At 33.9% G+C, this 24,839-nt stretch overlaps 1 protein-coding gene across 1 annotated transcript; it reads left to right on the top strand.

Moving 5' to 3' along the window:
• The first annotated feature begins 14,500 nt into the window (after positions 1 to 14,500).
• Positions 14,501 to 21,977, top strand: LOC111906736 (receptor-like protein 7). Its single transcript, XM_023902506.3, has 4 exons — positions 14,501 to 14,596; positions 14,709 to 14,789; positions 18,350 to 18,481; positions 18,600 to 21,977. The coding sequence occupies exons 1-4, from the start codon at positions 14,501 to 14,503 to the stop codon at positions 21,975 to 21,977; spliced, it is 3,687 nt and encodes a 1,228-aa protein (XP_023758274.3).
• The last annotated feature ends 2,862 nt before the right edge of the window (positions 21,978 to 24,839 follow it).

The raw sequence follows: 24,839 nt of genomic DNA on the forward strand, positions 1-24,839 counted from the left end.
GGAAAGCCATGACAATTAAGAGTTTACCCTAATTGTGTAACTATATAAGCATCTTATTATTGAGGAAAAATCGGCACTAGTGGGTGTACTAGAAGGGCTAGCCGATTTCATGAAGTGTGGGTTTTCTCTCAAGTCATTCCAAGTGTTTTGATGATTGTGATTCCATTTGAGGTGTCACACTTGGGGCACTAGGCACTCTAGCTTCATGAAGACTTTCTTCTCCAAAGAGGTATGTATTCTATCTTGCTATAGTTATTGTTTTGTATGCTAGATTAGGATAATACCTTGGAAGTTCTTATTTGCATGTATAATAGAGAAAACATAGATCCAAGGTATTTAGGGTTGCATGTACACTTAGGAGTGTTAGAATGCTCAAAACCCAACAGTGGTATCAGAGCCTAGGCTTGTTTTCTTGTTATACCTGCAATAGAAGCTGAAAAAACGAATCTGGTGCTGTCTGGCCATCAGACTCGGCGAGTCCATCAGGAGACTCGACGAGTCCATGCCTTAAAAATGATGAATTCGATCCAACTCGCCGAGTTTGTTCATGCACTCGACGAGTTGGACCCCCAGACAGCATATTTTCGAGTTTTTTGGCTAGAAATGGACTAGGAACATTACCCTAAGTTGTTTTTGAACTTATAAACTTGTTTTTGATGTGGTAATGTTCATGCTAATCCATTTTCAAAGATAATTGTCAATAGATTCATGTTTTGTATTAGTTTAAGGTTTAGACTAATTACATGAAAAAGTTTGATTTGAATTATCTTGTTCTTATGAGTTGCTTAGATTAATAGAAATGTTGAGTGAAATAGTTGTTTTCAATCCATTTTAATCTAAGAGTTGAGTATAAAATGTGTTTGTGTAACTTGTCCTCAAGTTACATGAAGAGTCACATTAAAGACTCATAAAACTCATAATAGTTGGCAATGGTTACAAAATGAAGACTCTTGTGTCATTGAATAATTTTTTTATGACTCCATAACTTGTCCTCAAGTTATGAAAGTTCAAGAGTCACTTCATTAAAGAAAAATATGTAACCATAATTAAATCCATAAGTTATAAAATAAAGAAAAAGTTAATTCTTTTATTAGTTTAAAGTCTTCCATAACTTGTCCTCAAGTTATGGAACTTGAAGAGTTTTTGGATTAAAACTACTTTAAACACATAAGTTATGGAATTAATTAGTTTTGAATAGTTTCAAAACTTGCCCTCAAGTTTTGGAATTTGTAAAGTTTTCACTTATGAATACTTTAATTCCAAGTTAGCCCTTAGAATTTTAAAAGTTAAAATTCAACCCTTATACTTTATAATATTATAAGTTAATAATATATATATGTATAAGAGTAAAGTCAGTCTTACCGCTAGTACGCCTCATTCACGAAGCCGGTCTATAAGGTGGGTATAAGGTTGTTGCCTATAAAATGGCAACTTAATGGGTGTCCACTCTCACCCACCGCTTGCTTGACCGGTGGAGGGTCGTTAGCCGAACGGGTTTGACAGGACTAGAATTCTCCCTTCATTAAAAGTATTTAATGATAATACTAAGTAACTAAACTCTTAATAATACCCAATCTTAGTTACTTAGGAAAAATGTGAATAAGGTGCTAATCCATGAAATTGCACTTTACACTTTGTCTAAGTCGTTAGTGGAGCGTGTGTGGTTAACCGGCACACTAACTTGGACTTAACAAGGTAGGTAAAGGGTGACTTAATATTTATCATAGTATCGATGGAGCGTGTGTGGTTAACCGGCACATCGATTGAGGGGTAATTTATTAAGGGTACCAAGTGATTTGCATGGTTACTTCACACCTTGTTTTGTGATCCTCGGCATCCCAGTCACAAAACCTGAAGGGCACACTCGAGATTGAAACATGCCATTGAACAGTTCAATGAATCTCAAAGATCTAGGAGTTTCAAAACCAATTAAAACCTAATAATTCATTTCGTTTATCTTGGTGGAAATTGGTGAATCGTCATTCACCTACCTTCAAATATTTTATAGCTTGGATTACGACATACCTCTTCTAAGTTATAAAAATAGTTTGTTGGGTCCTAGCCTTAATATTTCATATTGGGTGTCATATTAAGGACTTAAGATCAACTATCTTGAATATCTCCCAAAAGATGTCTGGTTTAGACACTTATGATCTTCCCAAATCTCTTGAAACAAGGTTTCCTAATGAAGATGATGTCCCATGGATATCATACTTCTTTCTTCTCCTCCAATTATTCTCCCTAACCCACAAGTTCTTGAAAAGTTGAAGGTCACTCAAGCCCTATTGGCAAGGCAAGGTCTAGGTGTGAGCACATCTTGGAGATGTAGTCACATATTGACAAGCCGGGAGAGTTGGGTGTCAAAGTCTTGAGAAAGTTGGTGGTTCAATCACTTTCTAAGTCACATAGTGAGTTCCTTTGGGACACCTATGAAACAGACTATGACAAGACCCTTAATGATCTTATCTATTTGCTAAGATCAACTTCCTAAAACTTGATGGACATTGACAATAGTGACACAGGAAATCCAGAAAAGCATTCTCTTCCCAATGGAAAGGGATCGGCTATAGTCAACTCGGTTGACCAAATGGTAAAGAGAAAAGCTAAGTCTGTGATAGTCATGTGTACCATTATCAAAGGGTCCATATGTTTGTATTGCCAAAGAAAGGGCATTGGTTGCGAAGCTGCCAAATTTACCTAAGGATGTTAAAGTCAATAAGTTTGACTCTACTTCAGGTAAAATCCACTATCTAACTCTGTTAAGTTTCTATTCTGAGATTCTTGATACATGATGTGACTGGGTCACATGGTGATGTTTTAAGAATGAAAAAAAAGTGAAGAAACTTAAAGAAAGAATATGCTGAATCTGATCGCGTAGATGGATTTCTATCGCATAGTTTGAAAAATCGGATTCTTGAGCTACTTCTCAGGAGTTATGAGATATTGCTTAGGAATAGATAACAACAAGTTTTCATATGGATTGTAAGGATAAGTTTTTTTTTCCGCAAAGTTTTAAAATAAAAGAAAATTTTTGATTTTATTTATTTTAAAATATCCTTACAATGGCATCTGTGGAAATTTTTGTTGCTTATAAGATTCCATTAGTAGCAAGAGTGGAAGTATGAAATTGATTCTTTCATTTGTGGTAATGTCTAAATTTACCAAATAAGGAAAGATTCTCATCACCCAAGTTTCAATTGGACCGAAACTTGGAATCATGCAAGTTGTATAGCATGATGAATGAGAACTTTCAAGCATTGGAAAATTAAGACTAATTACTTATTCACATGGATGTGTGAGTCAAGTAATGGACTAAGGGGTCGAGTACATAGTCTTGTGCACTGATTTAGTCCACCACAAAAGTTTGATAAGATTATTCGTCATGATTTACTTAAGTTCAGTAAATATGATTATACTTACAAGCTTAAGTGTAACTCTGAGACATTGGAAAAGGTTTCAATGTGTGGCAGGGCGAATAAGAAGAATCAAATTAGGCAGAAGGATAAAAGTTTCTCATATCTGAAAAGATGGGAGAGTACTTTAGTATCAGTTTTGTGATCATCTTAATGATTAAGAAACCATATCACAATTAGTTCTCTAAGGAAATCTTAGTGCATTCTTATGACTAAGAAGAGGAACTTGAATTGTTGAAGTGGTTAAATCAAGAAGATGAGTCATACTTCGTTCCAATACAAGTCTTAGAGTCATACTCCAAGATTGTAACTTGAGTGACATGTCTCAAAAGAAGGTTAAAACACTTGTCAAATGTAAGAGTAAAAGTTTTTCTACTCTTGTACATTTGAAATTGGTAAGTTGTGATGTTTTGGATAAAACAAAGACCAACTTAGGCCAATTGTGTGAAGTGTTTGTCTTGATTAGAATCCACACTATCTCTTGGATATTTGACAAGGGAGTCTTATAGGTCAAGAGGTCAGTGGGAGTCTTAAAAGTCTTGAAAGTCTCAAGAACTAATCAAGAATAAAACCTAAAGTTCTTCACTAGCACACAACTTGAGGTTCATAACCTATCGTGTTGACATATTCTGTGCCCATTCCAGTTAAAGTTGGTTTTGCATATGAGTTCTTAGAGTTCTCAATTTGTTGCACAACAACTTGGAAGCAATGGTAGGCCCTTGAGCTGCCAGGTGGCAAGAAATTAAGATTGAGTTCAGTCCATATGAGTTTGGATTTGTCATTATCCTTGTCTTGTGACTATGATTTTGACAATTCACATGGATAAGAACACATACACCAGTAAATCTAAGTGTCATAAGGTTTCTCTCCGATTCATGGAAATGATGGTGAGGAAACACTTTCACTAAGTAGATTTTAGCTAGATAGCAATTGTGATATTTGCATTCTCAAAGTCGTTAGTGGAGCGCGTGTGGTTAACCGGCACACTAATATGGACTTGTGAGAAGTGGCAAAAGGTCTAACCATTATGATTACGGCATACCTCTTCATAATTGTTTAGACTCACAAGTGTGCTATCTAAGGGAAGGTGTATGATTTTGATACAGCTTTATCAAAACAATCTAGCATCAGAAATCTGAACTTTGGTAAGAAAGTCAATGAAGTATTGATTTCTAGAAGTCCAGGTGATTTCTGAGAACATGTCAAAGCTAGTGGGAGCATAAGTGTTATGCTAATAATCATCATGTTAGTGGGAGCAATGATAATTATGTTAAGTATTGCAAGCTAGCAATGTTAATTATAGAAAACAAAAGTTTCAATTGGGAAAAAGTTGTTTTGCTATAATTAAGGGAGAGGAAATTATGCTTCATCTCAAATCTATAAGCTTAGATCGTGAGGTTTTAATCATTTAGTCAAGGATATATATGAATTTCATGTTGGAATGACTCAACATAAGGAAATTCTGTATATATGAGTCCATTATTTGCGTTCTAAAATTCGATTATGATTACGGCATCCCTTTTCATAATCTGAATTATGAGAACTTGGCAAATTGAAATGGAAATGTTATAGCAAAAGACTGGTTTAGTCTTTATGTGAGACATCATGAATCGTGTCCCATATGCTTCGGATATAGGATCGATTACATGTGCTATATTCATCCTTTCTAAAAATTTTCCAAATGCCTAGGGCATTAAGAAGGGAAAAAGGTTTAGAACTGGATATGACTAAAATGATTAAACAATTGTCGAGAACAATCTAAGGTTTACCAAAGATTGGTTGCTCAAGGACAGTTGGAAGTATAGTGATAATTCTAGAAGGACCATATTGACATAATCTGTAAGGAGGCAACTCTTGTTCAGAAGTGATAGTCAAAATGGAATCTGGAAATGTTTCAAAGTTAGAATTTTCAATCTGTTTAAGATTAAGAAACTTAATGCAAGAAGGAAGTTTCCAAGGAGCTGATCTCTTTTGGAATACTCTGTAGTGATTGTTGTCAAGTCTTTCTGACTTTGTGCATAATCATTACAAGAGGATCAATGCATATAAGTTTAGAATCTAACAGATTTCAGTAAATGGCATGAATTTGGAATTCTTGCATTTGCAGTAAGGATTTGGGAGTGTGAAAAGAGAATCATTGAAGTTATGTTCAATGGATCTAGTTCACAAAGAAAAGATCATAGACAAACATAGTATGCATACTTGGTGTATGGCATGACTAGTGTTTGAGAAAAACATAGTGTACATGCTTGGAGCATGGGACAACTATTGTTTTAAATTCAAGATTAAAGTTGATAGCTGAAACAGTATACAATGAATAATGTGTAATCATATGGTGATAAATAAAAGGTGTTTTATTTATGTTCAAAGGGTTGATACCATATTGGATTCTATTATTATTGTGTTTCACTTTGCATGTTTTGACTTCCCGAATAAACTGGGTTATTCTTCCGGAATGACTAAGTTATTCAAACCATCCACAGTCGGTCATATGTTGGAAGTAGATATGAATTAAGACTGTCATGATGGGTTGTAGAGGTCTAAGGTGTTGGACAAGGCTACAGCAATCATGAGTGCTCATAAGTTCTGAGTATTGGATTCAACCCACGCTCATTGGAATCACTTCATGGATTTTATCACGAGTGATCATGAGACGATAATATCTTATATTCTTCAAACCTAGAGATATGAGTTGTTACTATGAGTTGATAGTACATTGATTGCACGAAACCGCATTTGGTAACTCGGTGCTATAAAACGTGCCTTTGTGTATGATTCAACAAGTAGTAGAACAAGCCATATGAGTCGAAGTTTATCCGTTCCTTTTACCTTCGGGATAAAAGCGATATCTGTGGGCCCCTCGATGATTTGATGATGACAAATGGAAGTGCTCGGCCGGGCCAGGACTGATTTGATTTGTTCAATTAGTCAGTCGTCATAAATCGGAAATCGGGAAACAACAAATGGACAGAGAGAATGATTATAATCCATGTCTCAGTCCATATGATATCTAGAATGGAGGAATATATGATCCCTTATCTAATGGACAAGTCACTGACAAAGGTCAGAGTTCATCTACAAGGTCAGAGTTCGACAGAAGCTTTTGAGAGCTACGATTGCCGGTTGGTTCCTGAAGTCATACGCAATAATAGTTTTAGACTTATCCAAGTGGGAGACTGTTGGATTAATGTCTAAGTCCATAACTATATTTGGTAAGACTTGACCCGACCCGGCATGGTCCATTTGGGTTGCATACCATCATGCACTTGAATGAGAGAAATAAGATACTTATGGTTATTAATATATTATAAGTTCTAGTATATTAATAATAAGAATAATAAGATTATTTAATTAGTATTGATCAAGAATTAATCTAGGATTAATTAAGTGATCAAAAGAAGACTAATTAAATATATGGGTTGATTGTGTAAATCATCCATACTTGTATAGTGGGCTAATGCTCCATGGATAATCAAGTTGGGCTAAAACCCATAGGATGGTCCATGGATGCTCCATGGTGTATTTGTACCCATGGATCCAAGGAAATGGAAAGCCATGACAATTAAGAGTTTACCCTAATTGTGTAACTATATAAGCATCTTATTATTGAGGAAAAATCGGCACTAGTGGGTGTACTAGAAGGGCTAGCCGATTTCATGAAGTGTGGGTTTTCTCTCAAGTCATTCCAAGTGTTTTGATGATTGTGATTCCATTTGAGGTGTCACACTTGGGGCACTAGGCACTCTAGCTTCATGAAGACTTTCTTCTCCAAAGAGGTATGTATTCTATCTTGCTATAGTTATTGTTTTGTATGCTAGATTAGGATAATACCTTGGAAGTTCTTATTTGCATGTATAATAGAGAAAACATAGATCCAAGGTATTTAGGGTTGCATGTACACTTAGGAGTGTTAGAATGCTCAAAACCCAACAAGAATGTACCTTTTTGATCAATCGATCGCAGTCGTTGATCTTCTCACTCACAGGTTTAGCTGCAAAGCACTTGTTCTCAGTCATGTTCGGTTCTGTTTCTACACTTTCGGTTGATGAAGCAGTTGTAACGACAAAGCATTTTCCACCAGAACCTGAATTCTTTTCCAGAAATGCCTTTCCATGAGTGGGCCTTCTAACCTCTTCATCTTTAGAGTCTGTTGACCAGACTTCCACACCACCGAACTCATCTTCACCTGCATTTTCTTGTACAATAAGTGCATTCATTGAGCTGTTGGAAGCCTTTTTCTTGTTGGCTTCGTCAAGCTTACGCATGTAATACGCTTCATCATCTTCACCCTCTCTCTTCTCAGCCATCTTTCTCAACATGCAGTCTTTGGCAAAGTGGTTCTTGCCATGACAGTAGTTGCAGTCGAATCCAGAGTCTCCTGCAAGCTTGTTTTCCTTTTTCTCTTCCACCTTTTGAGAAGAGATTTTCGGTTCCTCTTTTGCTTTCTCAGAGCTATAACTTCCCTGCCAATTTCGGTTCTTATTGGTGGGAAATTTTCTTCTTGCGAATTTCTTTGGATTTGTTATCATTAGAGCGTACTCCTCACTAGTAAGATCACATTCCGACATGTCTGACTCTTTATCTTCCTCAACAGTGCTTTTTCCTTTAGAGACAAGAGCCAGAGATCCCATGCCAGAGACCACTTTTGCCTCCTTGGTTACAACACTTTCATGTGACTTTAGTATACCAACTAGTTTCGCCAGTGAGTAGGATTTGAATTGTTCATGCGCCTTCACAGTGGAAACTACAGCCATCCATTCTGGTCTGAGGCCGTTCATGAATGTAACTTTCTGTTCGATCAGCTTCCTCTCAATTCCGTGCTTGATCATCTTACTTAGAAGATGGTTGAACCGATCAAAGGTCTGAATGAGTTTCTCTTCAGGTTTCTGTTCAAAAACTCCAAATTTTGACAGCAACAGAGTTTGAATGGAGTGTTCCAGATCTTCATCAGTGGAGTAGAGTTCCTTCAACCTATCCCATATCTCCTTAGCAGTTGTGCATGAGCCTACAAGCCGAAAAGTGTCAGATTGTAGGGAGAATATTATCATTCGCATGGCTTTAACATTACACAGGAGCTTATCCTTCTCATCCTGTGGCATCTTTTGAACATCTGTCACTAACTTGTTGTAATCCTTCTGTGTCTTAACGATTGTGTTTGTCTCTGAATGCACAAACGGTCCAAGAATTATAGCTTCCCAGATGAGATAGCCATTATCCTCAGATCCAACCACGTAATCTTTAAAGTGATGAGCCCATACCTCGTAGTCTTGAGTATAGAGTATGGGAACTCTAGTTGTTGAACCGATGCTGTTTGAGATGTTAATTGAGTTTGTATGCGTATCGCCGTGAGACATGGTGAGCTGCTAGAATCTTAGCTGTAAACTTGAGATTAGGGTTTTATCAAAAACCTAGTAGTCGTCGTTAAGAAGAAGACAACTTCGATAAAAGCGGAAACCCTAAATATTTGAGAATACAGAAGAAGATTGTATTGATCACACAATCTCCTGCTCTGATACCAATTGTTAGAACAAAGTTCTATCAGGATTGTATGATTCTAAGCAAAGTATAAGTAAGAACGTAATAAAGAACACAAGTATTGCACTGAATAAGTCGAATGATTAATGCAAAATACCCCAGAAGAGCTCGATAAAGAACTTCAACTGTAGAGGTATATTAGGGTTACAAGAATCAACGTAATCGACTATCTATCTCAATACGCATACATGCATGCATATATTTATAATGAAACCCTAACAGTTTATCTAAATAAAAGGAAACTAATCTAGATAAACACGGATTGACAAGCCCAACCCGATTACAATACAAAAGGGCCCAAGACGCAACACCTTAATCTCAACAAAGAGTTTTAAGTTGATAATATGGTTATCAATACATATTTTTTGTTTATTAAACTTTGAATGTATTGTATTAAGCTGAGAATTTTGTGTATTAAGTTGTGATTTTCGTGTTTTCAACTATGAATTAACTTTATTAAGTTGTGGATTTTGTGTTTAAACCGTGAATTACTATATTAAGGTATGAATTTTTTGTATTAAACCGTGAATTAATTATGTTAAAATATGAATTGACTAAAATATTAAGTTGCGATTTTTTATAAATATTTTGTTTGCTTCTTAAATATATTAGGAAAGAAACGTGTTATACACCGATCCGATTTTATCTAATTTTGAATAAAGTATGTGAAATTTAAATTGTGAATAGTGTGTAAAAGAACTTTGAAATAAGCACTAGCCTCAATATTTGAAGGTATAAATGTAAATTTTAAGTTGAGAATATAACTATGAATGTATAATTTTTATGTATTAAACTGTAGTTTTATTATATTAAGTTGTGAAATTTGTGTGCTAAACTATGAATTTATTGTATTAAGTAGTGAATTTTTTATGAATTTTGTGTTGAAATATAAAGAGTAAATTACTGAAATCGTCCCTATGGTTTGATCAAAATTTCACGTTTGGTCCCTAACTTTTCTTTTGCACTTGGATCGTCCCTATGGTTTGATTTTATTGCGTTTTTCGTCCCTTACATACATAAAATTAGGGACCAAACGTGTAATTTTGACCAAACCATAAGGATGAAAATCGCAACGAAATCAAACCATAGGGATGATCTGAGTGCAAAAAAAAAAGTTAAGGACCAAATGTGAAATTTTGACCAAACCATAGGGACGATTTTAGTAATTTACTCAAATATAAATGATTTATGTATGAATGTTTGTATTAACATTCTTGTGAATATATTTATTTTTGTGTCGTATAAATATCTAAAATGTATTAGTTTTTATAGTTATTTTGTATTAAATTCTGAATTAGTGAATTAATTGGTTTATTAAATTATATTTATAGTATATAAGCTATTAATCCATGATTTTATATATAGATCTGATTTGAAGGGAACGTTATTTGCGTTGATGGAACAAGTAGCAGGTGGTGGTAGATCCTAGGTTTGATTTTCTTTTTCAATATGTGAACTAGTGTATCATGAATTGTATTATTGTAAATTTTATGTTTTAAATTAAAAATAGATTGTATTATATTGTATATTTTATATAATTCTTGTGTTAAAATATGAATGAATGTATGCATAAAAATACTAAACTATTTATTAGTGAATTAATATGTTTATTAAACTGTGAAAATGGTATTTGAAACTGTGAATATGTCTTATAAATGATATATTTTTCTTAATAAATCTAAAATTTTGAAGACTGAAAATTGAATTTGCCAAGATATAATTCTAAATTTTGTTATTAAATTGTATATTTTGCTGCAAAAATAAAATAATACATGTTAAAAAGTATTACCAAATAAATGAGAGTAACGATGTTTGCTCTATCAAATTGTGAATTGTGAATACGACCTGAAATATGTCACTAAATTTGGTGTTAGTCTGGCGGTGGTCTACGAGTGGTCCAGGGGCATTCCGATGGTGATTCGACGACAGTCCGACAAAAAGTGTCAACTAGTTGCAAACTATGGTTCTTAATGGCAACTACTTTACTCTATTTGTAACGACCCAATTTTCAAGGTCAAAAATTTCATTTTTGAATTAATAATTTAATAAAAATTTTACCAAAACATCACATTACAAAATCATAATGCTGTATTTCAATCCATAACATCATAAGTATTGAAAAATCATAGTACAGTCCCAAAAACTTCTTGCGGAAACCATGTGTGTGTGATGCGTTGCTACACCGCCGACTCCTTCCCCTTCGATGAAGAGGTACCTGAAACCAAAACCAAAACTCTAAGCACAAAGATTAGTCAGTTCCCCCGTCATACCACATACCATACAATATCGTCAGTATCTTTCAACCAGTAATCTTCATCGGTATCTTTCAACCGGTAACCTCCATCGGTATCTTTCAACCGTTAACTATCATCAGTATCTTTCAACTGGTAATCAGCATCGATATCTTTCAACCGGTATCTGTCATCGGTATCTTTCAACCGGTAACTGGGGACTATTTTACCCCTACCACTAGCATACAATCAGCAATATAAGCATACAGTCAGGAAAATCCGGGTACTGACCTACCCTTGGGTCCTAAGGACCACTGTCAGGGAAACTAATCCCTACTATACACATAACATATCATCCAGATAAATCTCATAACCAACATATAACCAGACCAAGATAATTATCACAAAGACCATTATCTTCTGAATACCCCTTTTTGGTGGGCCGGTATTGTGGCCTTAGACCCACCCCTACTAGAAGGTAACTCACCTCAATGCCGTGCAATGTGAATTATCTTCGGCGCACCAGTCGACTCCCTACGACTCCTCGATCTCTACACGATAACCTTCAAGTCAACACACAAAACATACAACCCTAACCAGGGTTAGCTCAAGTCCAGTCAAAGTCAACATTCAGTTGACCTGACTCGCCGAGTTGGCCTACCAACTCATCGAGTCCATGCTTCTCTAATCTGACACAAAGTCCGACCCCACTCGTCGAGTATAGCAAGAACTCGACGGGTTCTCCTTCAGCCATAACATCGGGACTATCTTCATCCGACTCGTCGAGTTCCTTCTTGAACTCGTCGAGTTCATCTCCCACATAAGAACTTGTCCAGTCTATGACTCGCCGTGTTGTATGAACAACTCGTTGCGTCCATCTTCAAAGATTGGGAGATTAATATGGACTCGCCGAGTCTGCTCATACCACTCGTCGACTCCCATGAATTCCAGGTCCCTTTTCGTGTCTAACCCACCAAGGGACTTCCTTCCTAACAACTGTCCCATTCACAGAAAGGATTCGGTGTCCAATGCTCACCGACTCGTCGAGTTCCAAGAACAACTCGCCGAGTCCAGTCTTAACCATTTCTATACTGTCGATTTCAAATGGATTTAACGCACCAAAACCATTGATCTGGCCTCCTAATGTCCATTTTATAGGTAAAGTTCCAAGCTTGATGCACATGCATGGGGGTTTTAAGCTCAAAAGTCCATAAATGTGTTCTACAATGTGCATGGGGCTCTCATGGCCCTAAAGTTGGCATCTTTATGCCATGAGACCCCTCTTAAGGTCCAGATCTGAAGCCAAATCCCACTTAACACTTCATAATCCGAAAATGGCTTAGAAAGCCATAAAAACCCCAATTTCCAAATATGAAAGAGCACATAGATGAGTCAAGACAGAGGCATTTACCTTGATGAAACTGAAAATGGAGTAAGATCCCTGGATCTACAAGTCCCAACTCAAGTTCCAAGCTCCTTCCTTCCTTCCAAGCTTTACAAACCACACAAGAACACCAAAAATGGCCTCAACACATGCACAAACGGCTAGGGTTTCAATGAGAAGTGTTTTGGGAGCATAAGGGATGATATGGCCGTCATAACATTGTTTATATAGGGTGTAAACCCTCAGATTAGGGTTTTTGTCCAGCCAGAGCCTACTCGTTGAGTCCATAACTTAAGTCCCGTGTCCCATCCTGCTTCTACTCGGCGAGTTGGTCCTTCAACTTGCCGAGTCCAAGGCCAAAATGCAAAATATTTAAATAATTAATAGAAAGAATACATACCAAGAACCAGGTGCTACACTATTAATGTTTGATTTGTCTAAAATGTATTTAATGCAAAAAAATTAAAAATGGTTCTTAGGGTTCTTAATCTTTTATGGTTCTCATTTGAACCACTCCCTATATATATATATATATATATATATATATATATATATATATATATATATAGAGAGAGAGAGAGAGAGAGAGAGAGAGAGGAAGGAAGGATCATTTGAGAACTTATATATTCCCGAGAACCCGAGAACTAAATAAGGACCATCATATCAAAATAATAAAAGCCTGAGATGTTTTATGGGAGTTTTGTAAATAATTAAAAAAATAACACGAGGGTATACGATTGAAATAAATCACTGGGCATTTTAGGGAGATAATTCATACCCCCTCTGATACCTTTCTCTCAATCCTATGATCTTCTTCCTCCCCCAACGACGTTCTTCTTTGATGCTGTCCCCAAATGGCGATGCTTGATTTTGGGGGAAACAGTCGATCTTTATTCTAGATTCAGGGATGAATCTCATCTCTAAATGGCTTTGAAGTCTATTGAATCGATCTAGAGAGACGTTGTCATCCACGCTCTGCAGGATGCTCGAGGAAAAGATCCATGCGATTCGAGCGCACATCGAACGGAGAATCAACAAAGAGTTTGGATTCAACAACATTTTTAAACCTTCAATCGTTTAGGTCTTTCATGAATCAGGTAATCCATTGAACAATGCATCTTATCCTCTTCTGTTTTCCATAGTATAGCGGCATGATGTGTTTAACCTTTCTTCGTACGAAAAATTATATAATGACCTGTCACAGAATCGAATGAGGAACATTGGAAAACAAGATTACTAAATCAAACTCCACCTCCACCTCCAATGGAGAAAAGGAATAAGATGATATACTTTCATTTTCTTCCATCATATGAACATCACGTGAAATTTGAATCATTAAAATCCTTATTGCTTCCCTGTTTTTGTAGAAAGTGTGATGTTACTGTTATTGTAATAATAAATTATTCAAAAATGAAGTATCAGATGAGTACAATGGAAATCTTTGAATTTTGTTAGATTTTGATTCTAATCAGTATGTTATTCATCCTTCTCGTTGTTTCATTGATCCGTGCACACAACCTGTTTGATAAAGTGTCACAGTTTTACTTCATTTAAGTTGTTGTCCCTAGAATAGATGTATGATGTAATCCATTGTTTTGGCATGTGTAACCCCTAAGATATTATGTTACAACCTAGAAGAGATCCTCCAACAGTGGGTGATGATGCCCTTTCCCTATTTTCTTGCAAACAAGCTTTCTCCACTCCTTTCTTTCTCCACTCTCGATACAGTTGTTGGTGGCATTAGATATAGACCATATGTCAGGTAGATATTTTACATATCTCACATGGTTTACTTTCATTTAGTATTTGGAAGAATTACTTTCTGAAAAGAGATTTTGTTTGCTTATCATATGTGACATGTTAGCCAAAAATTTGGGGAGATAAGTTTTTGTACAATCATTTCAAATGAACAAGTAAAGGGTTATGGTATAAGACTGATGAATCATCTCAAGCAACATGCTCGAGATATTGATATGCTTACTCATTTTCTCACATATGCAGACAACAATGTTGTTGGTTATTTTAATAAACAGGTTAAGCAACTTTTACATGTTTTCTCATCATTTAGTGTTACTAATTAAAAGTTAAAACACCTTCTTATCCGTTTGTAATCCACTGTTTTTTAAAATATCCTTTTTTTGTTAGGTTGTATCGAAACCGGGACCCACAATGAATAGGATCTTGAGGATCAGTATACTTGACAATAATGGTCTGAATCTTGTATTGGTATTTTTAACTTCAGTTCCTACCTCTTTCATCTGCTTATACATACTCTGAATGTGCAATTTTACCCTTTTAATATGCCAAATATTGCCATAATGCCATTATTCATGTTGCACCCTTCATCATTCACATATCATGTTAATTTTTGCAACTCGGTTATGGTTTTTATGAGTTTATGTTTGTTATGTACAAATGGAAAATGAAAATAACATGATACTCAAGTCTGATAATTGGAAAAAAAGCCTATTTAATCCCCGAATAAATATTTTCACTAGATTTATTTTGTAAAATTTAGAAACCGAGATGTTTAATAGATTGTTTGATTTATTAAGTTAAAACAATGAATCGGTTGTTTGATTCATTGATTCGTGCACACAACATGTTTGACTAGATCTAGCTGCAGCAAGAAGTACAAGGATAAAGCATGCCAAGCTCAATATATTAAACCAAATCCAGGTAAAAGAAACCTTTTACTGCAGTTTTTTGGAAACTTATGAACCCGGCGTATGAGAATTTAATAATTTATATTATGATATTTGGGTGGATATCTCCATATGTGATTTGTTATAATATTTTAGTAATTAACTAGAAGCAAGACTATAAATATGTAGCGATTCACATGTAAATCACAAGTGAATCACATATGAATTACATGTGATTCACAGGTAATTCACATATGAATCATATGTGATTCACATGTAAATCATAGATAATTCACATGTAAATCACAGATAATTCACATATGAATCACATGTGATTCACATATGAATCACATGTGATTCACATGTAAATCACGAGTAAAACACATATGAATTACATGTAAATCACATATGAATTACATGTGATTCACATGTAAATCACAAGTGAAAATTATTTGAGTTAATGAACTTTATTATATTCAATGGCACTAGCCTCATACTTTTATTTATTTACTTTACAAGGTACGAGAAAGATTATATATTTACATGTGAATTATATGTGATTCAGATGTAAATCACATGTGAATCACATTTGATTCACATGTAATTCACATGTGATTCACATATAAATCACATATGATTTACATATGATGTCATATGTAAATGTGATTCATATGTTAATCACATGAAAATCACATATGTATTGTTGTGAGTGCTTTCGCATTAATAATTTTTTTTTAAATTTTCTTGTAGATTTGGAAGAAATTGTGGTGAATATTGAAGATGTGAAAAATGATAAATTGAAGAAAATAAGGGAATATTGACACGAAGACATGAAAATGCTTTGAAATTTGTAGCATTTTTTTTATTTTTTATGTTTTATTTTGTATCGAATAAAATACTTGTACTATTATGTTTATAGATTAATTAATAAATATTAGATTTGTTGTGATTTACTTACGAATATTATAGTATAAGAAATGTACATATGTGCATTTGAAAAAATATGCACCTAAAAATATACTTTTTGAAAAAAAAAATGCTTATTTTCAAAAAAAAGATTTCAGATTTTTTATAAATACAGTTTTTTCTGAAAAAAATGTAACTTTCTTTAAAAAAGCTTATAGTTTTTTTGAAAAAATTGTAGTTTTTTATTTAAAAATGCATTTATTTTAAAAAAAATTACAGTTTTTTTTTTTTGAAAAAAATGTAGTTTTCTTTAGAAAAAAATTGCTGTTTTTTTTAGTTTGCAGTTTTCTTGAAAAAATTTCAGTTTTTTTAAAAAAAAAAATTTCAATTATTTTTTTCAAAAATTCATGTTTTCTGTAAAAAATTAAAAAATCTGCATTAAAGAAAAACAAAAAATTAAATAATACTACTTTTAAAAAAGTATGAAAATTTGATTTATGATGTAAAATTTTAGACATTTATATTAATATGTCAAATAACACAAAAAGATTAAACATTAAATGAGTTTGGTAAGATGACGATCATGTCTTTAATGAATTATTTTTTATCCAACGTTCCACTTTTAGTTTTCGGGAAACTATGAGTTCTCAACCCTATATATATATATATATATATATATATATATATATATATATATATATATATATATATATATATATATATATATATAGGGAATTGTGAATATATCATTAAGGGTATATAAGCTTAGGTATCCAAACTCATCATACTACATCCTTTTGTATCATATATATATATATATATATATATATATATATATATATATATATATATATATATATATATATACACATTGTAATTGTCTAATTTTCTTATACTTTAACTTCTAACTTGATTTACTTTCAATATTTTTATAAGTTTCACATTTATCTTTCTCATACATAATTTTATTTTGAACTATAATATATATAGTCTACTGGGTGTTCGGTAAAAAAAAAAATATGACGTAAGAAAAATATAATAGTGAAATTTTAAAAAATATTGAAAGTCAATCAAGTTAGGGATTGAAGTTTAAGAATAATATATTGAATATATAAAATAAAACGATGTATTATTGGGAGTTTGGATACCTAAGCTTATATACTCTTAACGGTATATTCACTTATATATATATATATATATATATATATATATATATATATATATATATATATATATATATATATATATATATATATATATAAGTGAATATACCCTTAAGGGTATATAAGCTTAGGTACCCCAACGCATCATACTACGTCGTTTTGTATCATATATATACATTGTAATTGTCCAATATTCTTATAATTAACTTCTAACTTCATTTACATCCAAGATTTTTATAAATTTCACATTTATCTTTCTCTTACATAATTTTCATTTTCAACTATAATATATATAGCTTAGTAGGTGTTCGTCAAAAAGATGTGATATAAAATGAAGATAATAGTGAAATTTTGAAAATATTAAATGTAAATCAAGTTAGGCATTGAAGTTTAAGAACATTATATTGAATATATCAACTAAAACGACGTATTATGATGAGTTTGGGTACGTAAGTTTAAGAAGAATATAATGAATAAAGTTAGGGATTTAAAGTAAATAAAGTTAGGGATTAAAGTTTAAGAAGAATATAATGAATATATCAAACAAAACGACATATTATGGTGGGTTTGGGTATCTAAGCTTATATACCCTTAAGGGTATATTCACTTTTCCATATATATATATATATATATATATATATATATATATATATATATATATATATATATATATATATATATATATATATATATATATATATATATATATATATATATATATATATATATATATATATATATATATATATTATCTGTTTTGTTATGGTATGTCCTCATTTGATTTGGAATATCCAAAAATATATTTAATAAACTTTGAATTAATTTTATATGTTAAACGTTACTGTTCTCGCCTTTGATTTGATCATTAATTTGTTTTTCAAATTAAAAAAATTAAATTAAAATAATATGGGGAATAAATAAAACGAGGGGTGTTTTTTAGACGTAATAAAAGTCTTGGAGTGGGTTGCCACTTGCCAGCAAAAGCACAAACGTACACATCACCAACGCCACAAGTCAAAACAAACGGCTCACTGATTATTCAACCACTCTCTTATTCATAGATTCATTGTAGTCAACGCAAAGACCTGGTAAGCCAATTGAATTAGGTCGAGGCCAACAACATCCAATTCCGATTTTCAACCTTCTTTACTGCACAGACACTTCAAAGAAAATTCAGGTTCAAACCCACAGAAGGGGAAAAAAGGTATTCTTGTTTCGTTATTTCAGTTGATGGGTTTTAATTATAGAGCCTCCGAAGTGTATGCGCATCATGTGGGTGTCTTGAACTCTATTTTCCAATGAGAAACCACCTCTGTTTTCAGATTTTCTTCATACAGTTTTACTTAATTTTATTTGGTGTTTCTGGTATATGTCAAATCGAGCAGCAATCGATTTTGATCCGGTTGAAGAACGAATTACAGTTCAATTCTTCGTTATCATCAAAATTAGTGTCTTGGGACCCAAATGCAGCAGATTGCTGCACCTGGATAGGTGTTAATTGCAGCATTGGGGGTCAGGTTATCGGTCTAGATTTAAGCAACGAAACGATATCTGGTGGTATTGATGATTCTAGTTCTCTCTTCCGTTTAGAGAGTCTTGAGACGCTGAATCTGGCTGGAAATAACTTCAATTCCACGCCGATTCCTTCAGGATTTGGCAGTTTGACTAGTTTAAGGAATTTGAACTTGTCAAATTCGTGGTTTTCTGGCCAGATTCCTGGAGAATTGTCGCATCTGACAAAGCTTCAAGTTCTTGATCTGTCTTCTCTTTTCTCCTTTCGCTCACTGAAACTTGAGAGCCCCAATCTAGCCATGCTTATCAAAAACCTCACACAGCTTAAAGTTCTTCATCTGGATAGTGTGAACATATCGGCACAAAAATCAGATTGGTGCCAGGCTTTATCCTCTTCTTTGCTTGATTTGGAGGTTTTGAGTTTGTCAACTTGTCAACTTTCAGGCCCTTTAGATGGCTCCCTTGGGAACCTACACTCACTTTCTGTAATTCGTCTGGCTCAGAACAATCTTAGCACTCCAATTCCAGATTTCTTTGGGAATTTCAGAAATCTGACTATTCTGCATCTTGGTGCTTGTAATTTGCGTGGAACATTTCCCTCAAAGGTCCTGGAATTGCAGAAATTACAGAGTCTGGATCTTTCAAGCAATATGAATCTTCATGGTTCCTTATCAGATTTTCCTGTGAATGGATCCCTTCAAAGTTTAGTGCTCAGCAACACAAATCTTTCAGGAGCAATACCAGAATCTATCGGGAATCTTAAGAGCTTATCCCGGATAGAGCTTCCAAATAACAATTTCAGTGGAAGGATTCCCAAGTCAATGGAAAACCTCACCCAATTGACTTACCTTGACTTGTCCTCAAACAAGTTAACTGGCCAAATCCCATCCTTTCAGCTGTGCAAAAATCTTACCCACATTGACCTCTCAAGGAACAGTTTATCGGGTATCATCCCTTCTGCTCATTTCCAGGATCTTCAAAATCTTGTGTTAATTAATCTAAGGTTCAATACCTTCAATGGAAGCATACCTCCATCTCTGTTCAATCTGCAGCAATTGCAAAAGATACAGCTTTCCAACAACAATTTTGATGGCGTACTTACTGATTTTTTAAATGCATCTGCATCTTTATTGGACACTCTTGATTTAAGCAGTAACAAGTTGAAAGGACAAATTCCCAAGTCTTTCTTTCAACTTGGAAGACTTAATATCCTCTTGCTATCGTCCAACAACCTCAATGGCACGATCCACACAAGTGAATTCCAGGGTCTGAGCAACCTAACAACCCTTGATCTTTCCTTCAACAACTTGTCGATTATCACAAGCCCAATCCCCTTGCCTCGTCTTCCAAAGTTTTTCTCATTAAAGTTGGCTTCATGCAATCTTCAACATTTCCCTAAACTACAAAACCAATCAAGATTGATAAATCTAGACCTTTCAGACAACAAAATTGATGAAGAAATACCAAACTGGATCTGGGAAGTTCGCAGTGAAGGCCTTGCATACATGAACCTTTCTCATAACCAGTTAACTGGTCTCCAAGAGCCCTATGTTCTTCCTGATCTTGCTGTCCTCGACCTGCATTCCAATCGCCTCCACGGGGCGATTCCAATTCCACCACAAACTGCGACCTTCATTGATTACTCCAACAATCGTTTCAATTCCTCACTCCCTGAAACCATTGGCATAAACCTCTTGTATGCATATTTCTTTTCGGTTTCTAACAATTCACTCTCTGGGGAGATTCCCGAATCCATCTGCGATGCTACCTACCTCAAGGTTCTTGATTTATCAAACAATCTGTTCACTGGAAGGATACCACAGTGTTTAATTGATTCCGGTGGAAGTCTTGGGGTGCTCAACTTGGGAAACAATAATCTTACTGGTCGAATCGAGGGAATATTCCCTACCACCTGTGGTCTAAACACTCTAGACCTTCATAGCAACTCTTTGGAGGGGGAGATCCCACGTTCTCTTGCCAATTGCACGATGCTAGAAGTCTTAAACCTTGGCAACAACAAGATGAACGACACGTATCCTTGCTCTTTGCGTAACAATACGAATCTGCGTGTCCTTGTTCTGCGGAACAACAAGTTTCATGGGTCCGTGCGTTGTAGTGAACAACAACGCAACAACTGGTCAAATATTCAGATTGTAGACATAGCTCACAATAGCTTCAATGGTCCTGTTCCTGCAGATTGTTTCTGGCAATGGGATGCTATGATCAGTAATGACGATGGAGAAGCATCAGGTAAGAAACACCTAAGTTTCACAGTCTTATCTCTTGATCCGATCTACTATCAGGATACTGTGGAAGTCACAATCAAAGGACTTGAGCTGGAGCTGGTGAAAATCTTGACAATCTTCACATCCATTGACATCTCAAGTAACCGTTTTTCTGGTGAAATACCTGACACAATTGGGAGACTCAATGCTCTGTATATGTTCAATGTATCATATAATGAGTTCACAGGCCCTATCCCCTCATCTATCGGGAATTTGAGGCAGCTTGAATCATTAGACATGTCATCAAACAATCTAACTGGAAATATCCCATCAGAGCTCACTGCTCTTCCATTCCTTTCTGTTCTTAATCTATCATACAATCAATTGGAAGGAAGAATCCCAACAGGCTCCCAGTTTCAGACCTTCCAAAACACATCATACAAAGGAAATATAGGATTATGTGGGTCTCCATTGAACAAAATATGCACCACTTCAGATGTAATCAAACCAAAGCACACAACAACAGTTTTTGAAGATTCTAATGGATATGATTGGCAGTTTATATTCACTGGAGTGGGATTCGGGGCAGGTGCAGCCATTGTTGTAGGGCCTCTCGTGTTGTCTAAGCAAGGGAGAAACTTCTGGGACAAGTACACAAACAAGATTGTGGAGATTATCTGTCTGGTTTTGGGTATCCATTATGCAGCTTATGGGTTATTCAACCAAGATGAACATGATGAAAATGAGACACAAGACATGGATGAAAGCTCAGATGAAGATGAATTTCTGTCAGAAGTTGATCAGTCTAAAGGTAGGTATTGTGTGTTTTGTACCAAACTTGATTTCTCTAGGAAACAAGCCATTCATGATACAAAATGCACTTGCTTTGACCAAACACCAACATTGTCTACTTCAGTGTCCACTTCTTCAACGGAAGTAGAGTCTCCATTTACCAAATTGTGAGTTTTGATATCTAAATATCTTTCTTTTCATCTCCTTCAGATTTTTCATATGTACATAGATACAGAATGTGAATTCTAGATGTAGGAGAATGGAGAAGAATACAATTGTTTCTATAATTATTACCTTCATAAGCTTCACAACATGGTTTGTGTAACACCCCATTTTTTCATAACAAGGTTTATGAACAATGATTCTTAAAAACTCCCAAGGGCGATTGGAAATTACTGAATACAATGGAAATAATAACGTACTAATACGGTGTATTGCATAGTTACATAGTCAACATAGTGTCATATGTTTTATACCGCTAAAATGTCTATTAAAGTCTTGTCATAACCAAACCTGTTAAGAACATCTATAATAGGAGAGCTTTATTTACAAAGCTTTTTGATGTCATTTCATTGACATATCACCAACCCAAAAAGCTTAACTAATACCCAAAACATGAGAGCTTTTGCATAATCCCATATGTGACTCATCAAAATTATTTATACTATTTTATGGCTTTTTGTATTAATTGGCTAATTACAATTGGTTGAATATATATATATGGGCCCACAATAATGGTAAAAAAAAAAGCTCAATGAAAAGCTTGTAATTAGTTAACAGGTTTTCTTGAAAAAACTTTGAGTGAAAAAACTCCTCAAAGTAGGAAGAGAGCTTTTTCAAAAATGTTGATGCACTAAGCAGAGCATCAACCACCCTTATATAATAAGTAAGCACATCAAAATAAGGCTTATGATTCACCAAAAAAATGTTGTGTGCTTTGACAACAAGAGTTTCAAAGATCATATGTTATTACAACATTACATAAGCATAGTAACCACATTGTAAATTACAAAAAAAATTAGTGCTAACAACTTACTAAACTTTTGTGAGCACATCTCCGCAAATTGTGGCCGTAAAAGTGGGAATAGTAGCTTCCTGAACCTCTACGATTAGCGTTGTAAATGACTAAAAGTTTTATGCGTGAACCGTTCGGTCGGAAGTTTGTTTATTTAATAAACGAAGAAACATGAATAATTTTTTTTTTGTTTGTTTAATTAAATGACAGACAAATTAGTAAATGACCGTTTAAGTTTGTTCATGTTCGTTCGTTCGTTTATATAAATGTTCATTTTTCTTTCATTTATAATGGATACTTTTAGAACATATATATTAGCCCAAGACAATAGAGGTTAGAACTTAAAACTTTTGGTAGAGATGTAAGGTGGAAAACCACAAAGGCTAAAAATGATAAACCTTTTTCATAGTTTGGATGTTGTATAAACATTTGTTCATCTTTGTTCATTATGTACGTTTATCTTTAGTTGATTTATGATTTATGGGTAGTATCTTAAAGAAGGACATGAACAAATTAAGTTATTAAATGAACGAATAGAAACAAGATTAATATGTTTATGCATTCGTGTTTATTCGTTTGTTCGGTTAAACTTCAAGGCTTAAATGAATGAACATGAACATGACCCCATTTTGTTGTGTTCTTTAAATCCCTACCTACAATTGCCCAACTTACATATAAGGAAACATTAAACTACCTAAAATAACTTCAACTAGTAAAACCTCTCGCGCCATTGGCACGGGTTCGAATAAGTTTAGCGAAATCTATGGAGACTTGATTAAAATTTGTAAAAGTCGTGGCGTTTCTAAAATGATCATAATGCAACAATTTCCATGTGAAAATATGTTAATAATCTTGACATTTTTTAGTATAAATAGAAGTACATGCAGTTTTAATGAAATGCCTAGAAATTACATTACCGTTTAGACTAATTGAAAGAATCGTTTAAATATTACAAACTTAGATGATATTTTTGCATTTTCACGGCAATAATGAATGTTTAACAAAGTAATCATAATACAACAAACTGCAAATGCTCTTTCAGTTGGGATTCCGACTCCGTACATCAAATAGATCTCCATGCGGGAGCAATTCGTAACCTGAAAATATTGAGAAATTATGCAAGTTACAGTGGTAATTCTTAAAATAAAAGCAATAATTTGACTTCAAAGATGGTTGAATAAAAGTATTATACCCCTTAATGATGATTACTAATGACAAAAAAAAAATATAGCAGTTTCAATCAATTTAAAATAAAAATGGGTCAATTTGGGTTATATTTGATCATTTAACCTATCAAGTAGGTAAATCAAAAAGTTAAATCTAAAAACAAAAGAGGTGGAAGGTTAGATAAAGTGGATCCAAGTGTATGCATCATTACTGCTTATAAAGTTAGATGATTATGTTGATACTATAACTTTGCAATTATATGATATTTTAATTAGTTACAAAATAAATCAACTTCTCAATTATATAAATGGGCCGATTTTGGGTTATATTTTATCTTTTAATGAGTCAAGGAAAAAAGTTTAGCTAGAAAAGAGAAGATGTGGGTGATAAGGGACCAAAAGTCTAAGATTTCCAAACTGCTGTGACAAAAACCCAAAGATAGTAAACTTTACTATTTCTTAGCCTCTTGTGAAGTATATATATATATATATATATATATATATATATATATATATATATATATATATATATATATATATATATATATATATATATATATATATATATATATATATATATATATATATATACTAGCCGTCTACCCGCGCAAAGCGGCGGACGGCGAATAATTTGATCTCTTTAGAGTTAAAACCATTTTGCGTTCACTTCGAGAAATGAATATTAAATGACGCCTATTTTTCAAGAGCATTACCATACCATATTAAGGGGGTGTTTGGCTATGCTTTTTTAAAACAACTTATTAGGTTCCACATCACTATAAGTTAAAAAAATGTTTGGATTAAAATAACTTATTCCGGTGGGGAACCTCTAATACGTCATTTTTTCATAAG

Source organism: Lactuca sativa, chromosome 9, assembly GCF_002870075.4.
Source record: "Lactuca sativa cultivar Salinas chromosome 9, Lsat_Salinas_v11, whole genome shotgun sequence".
Classification (NCBI taxonomy): Eukaryota; Viridiplantae; Streptophyta; class Magnoliopsida; order Asterales; family Asteraceae; genus Lactuca; species Lactuca sativa.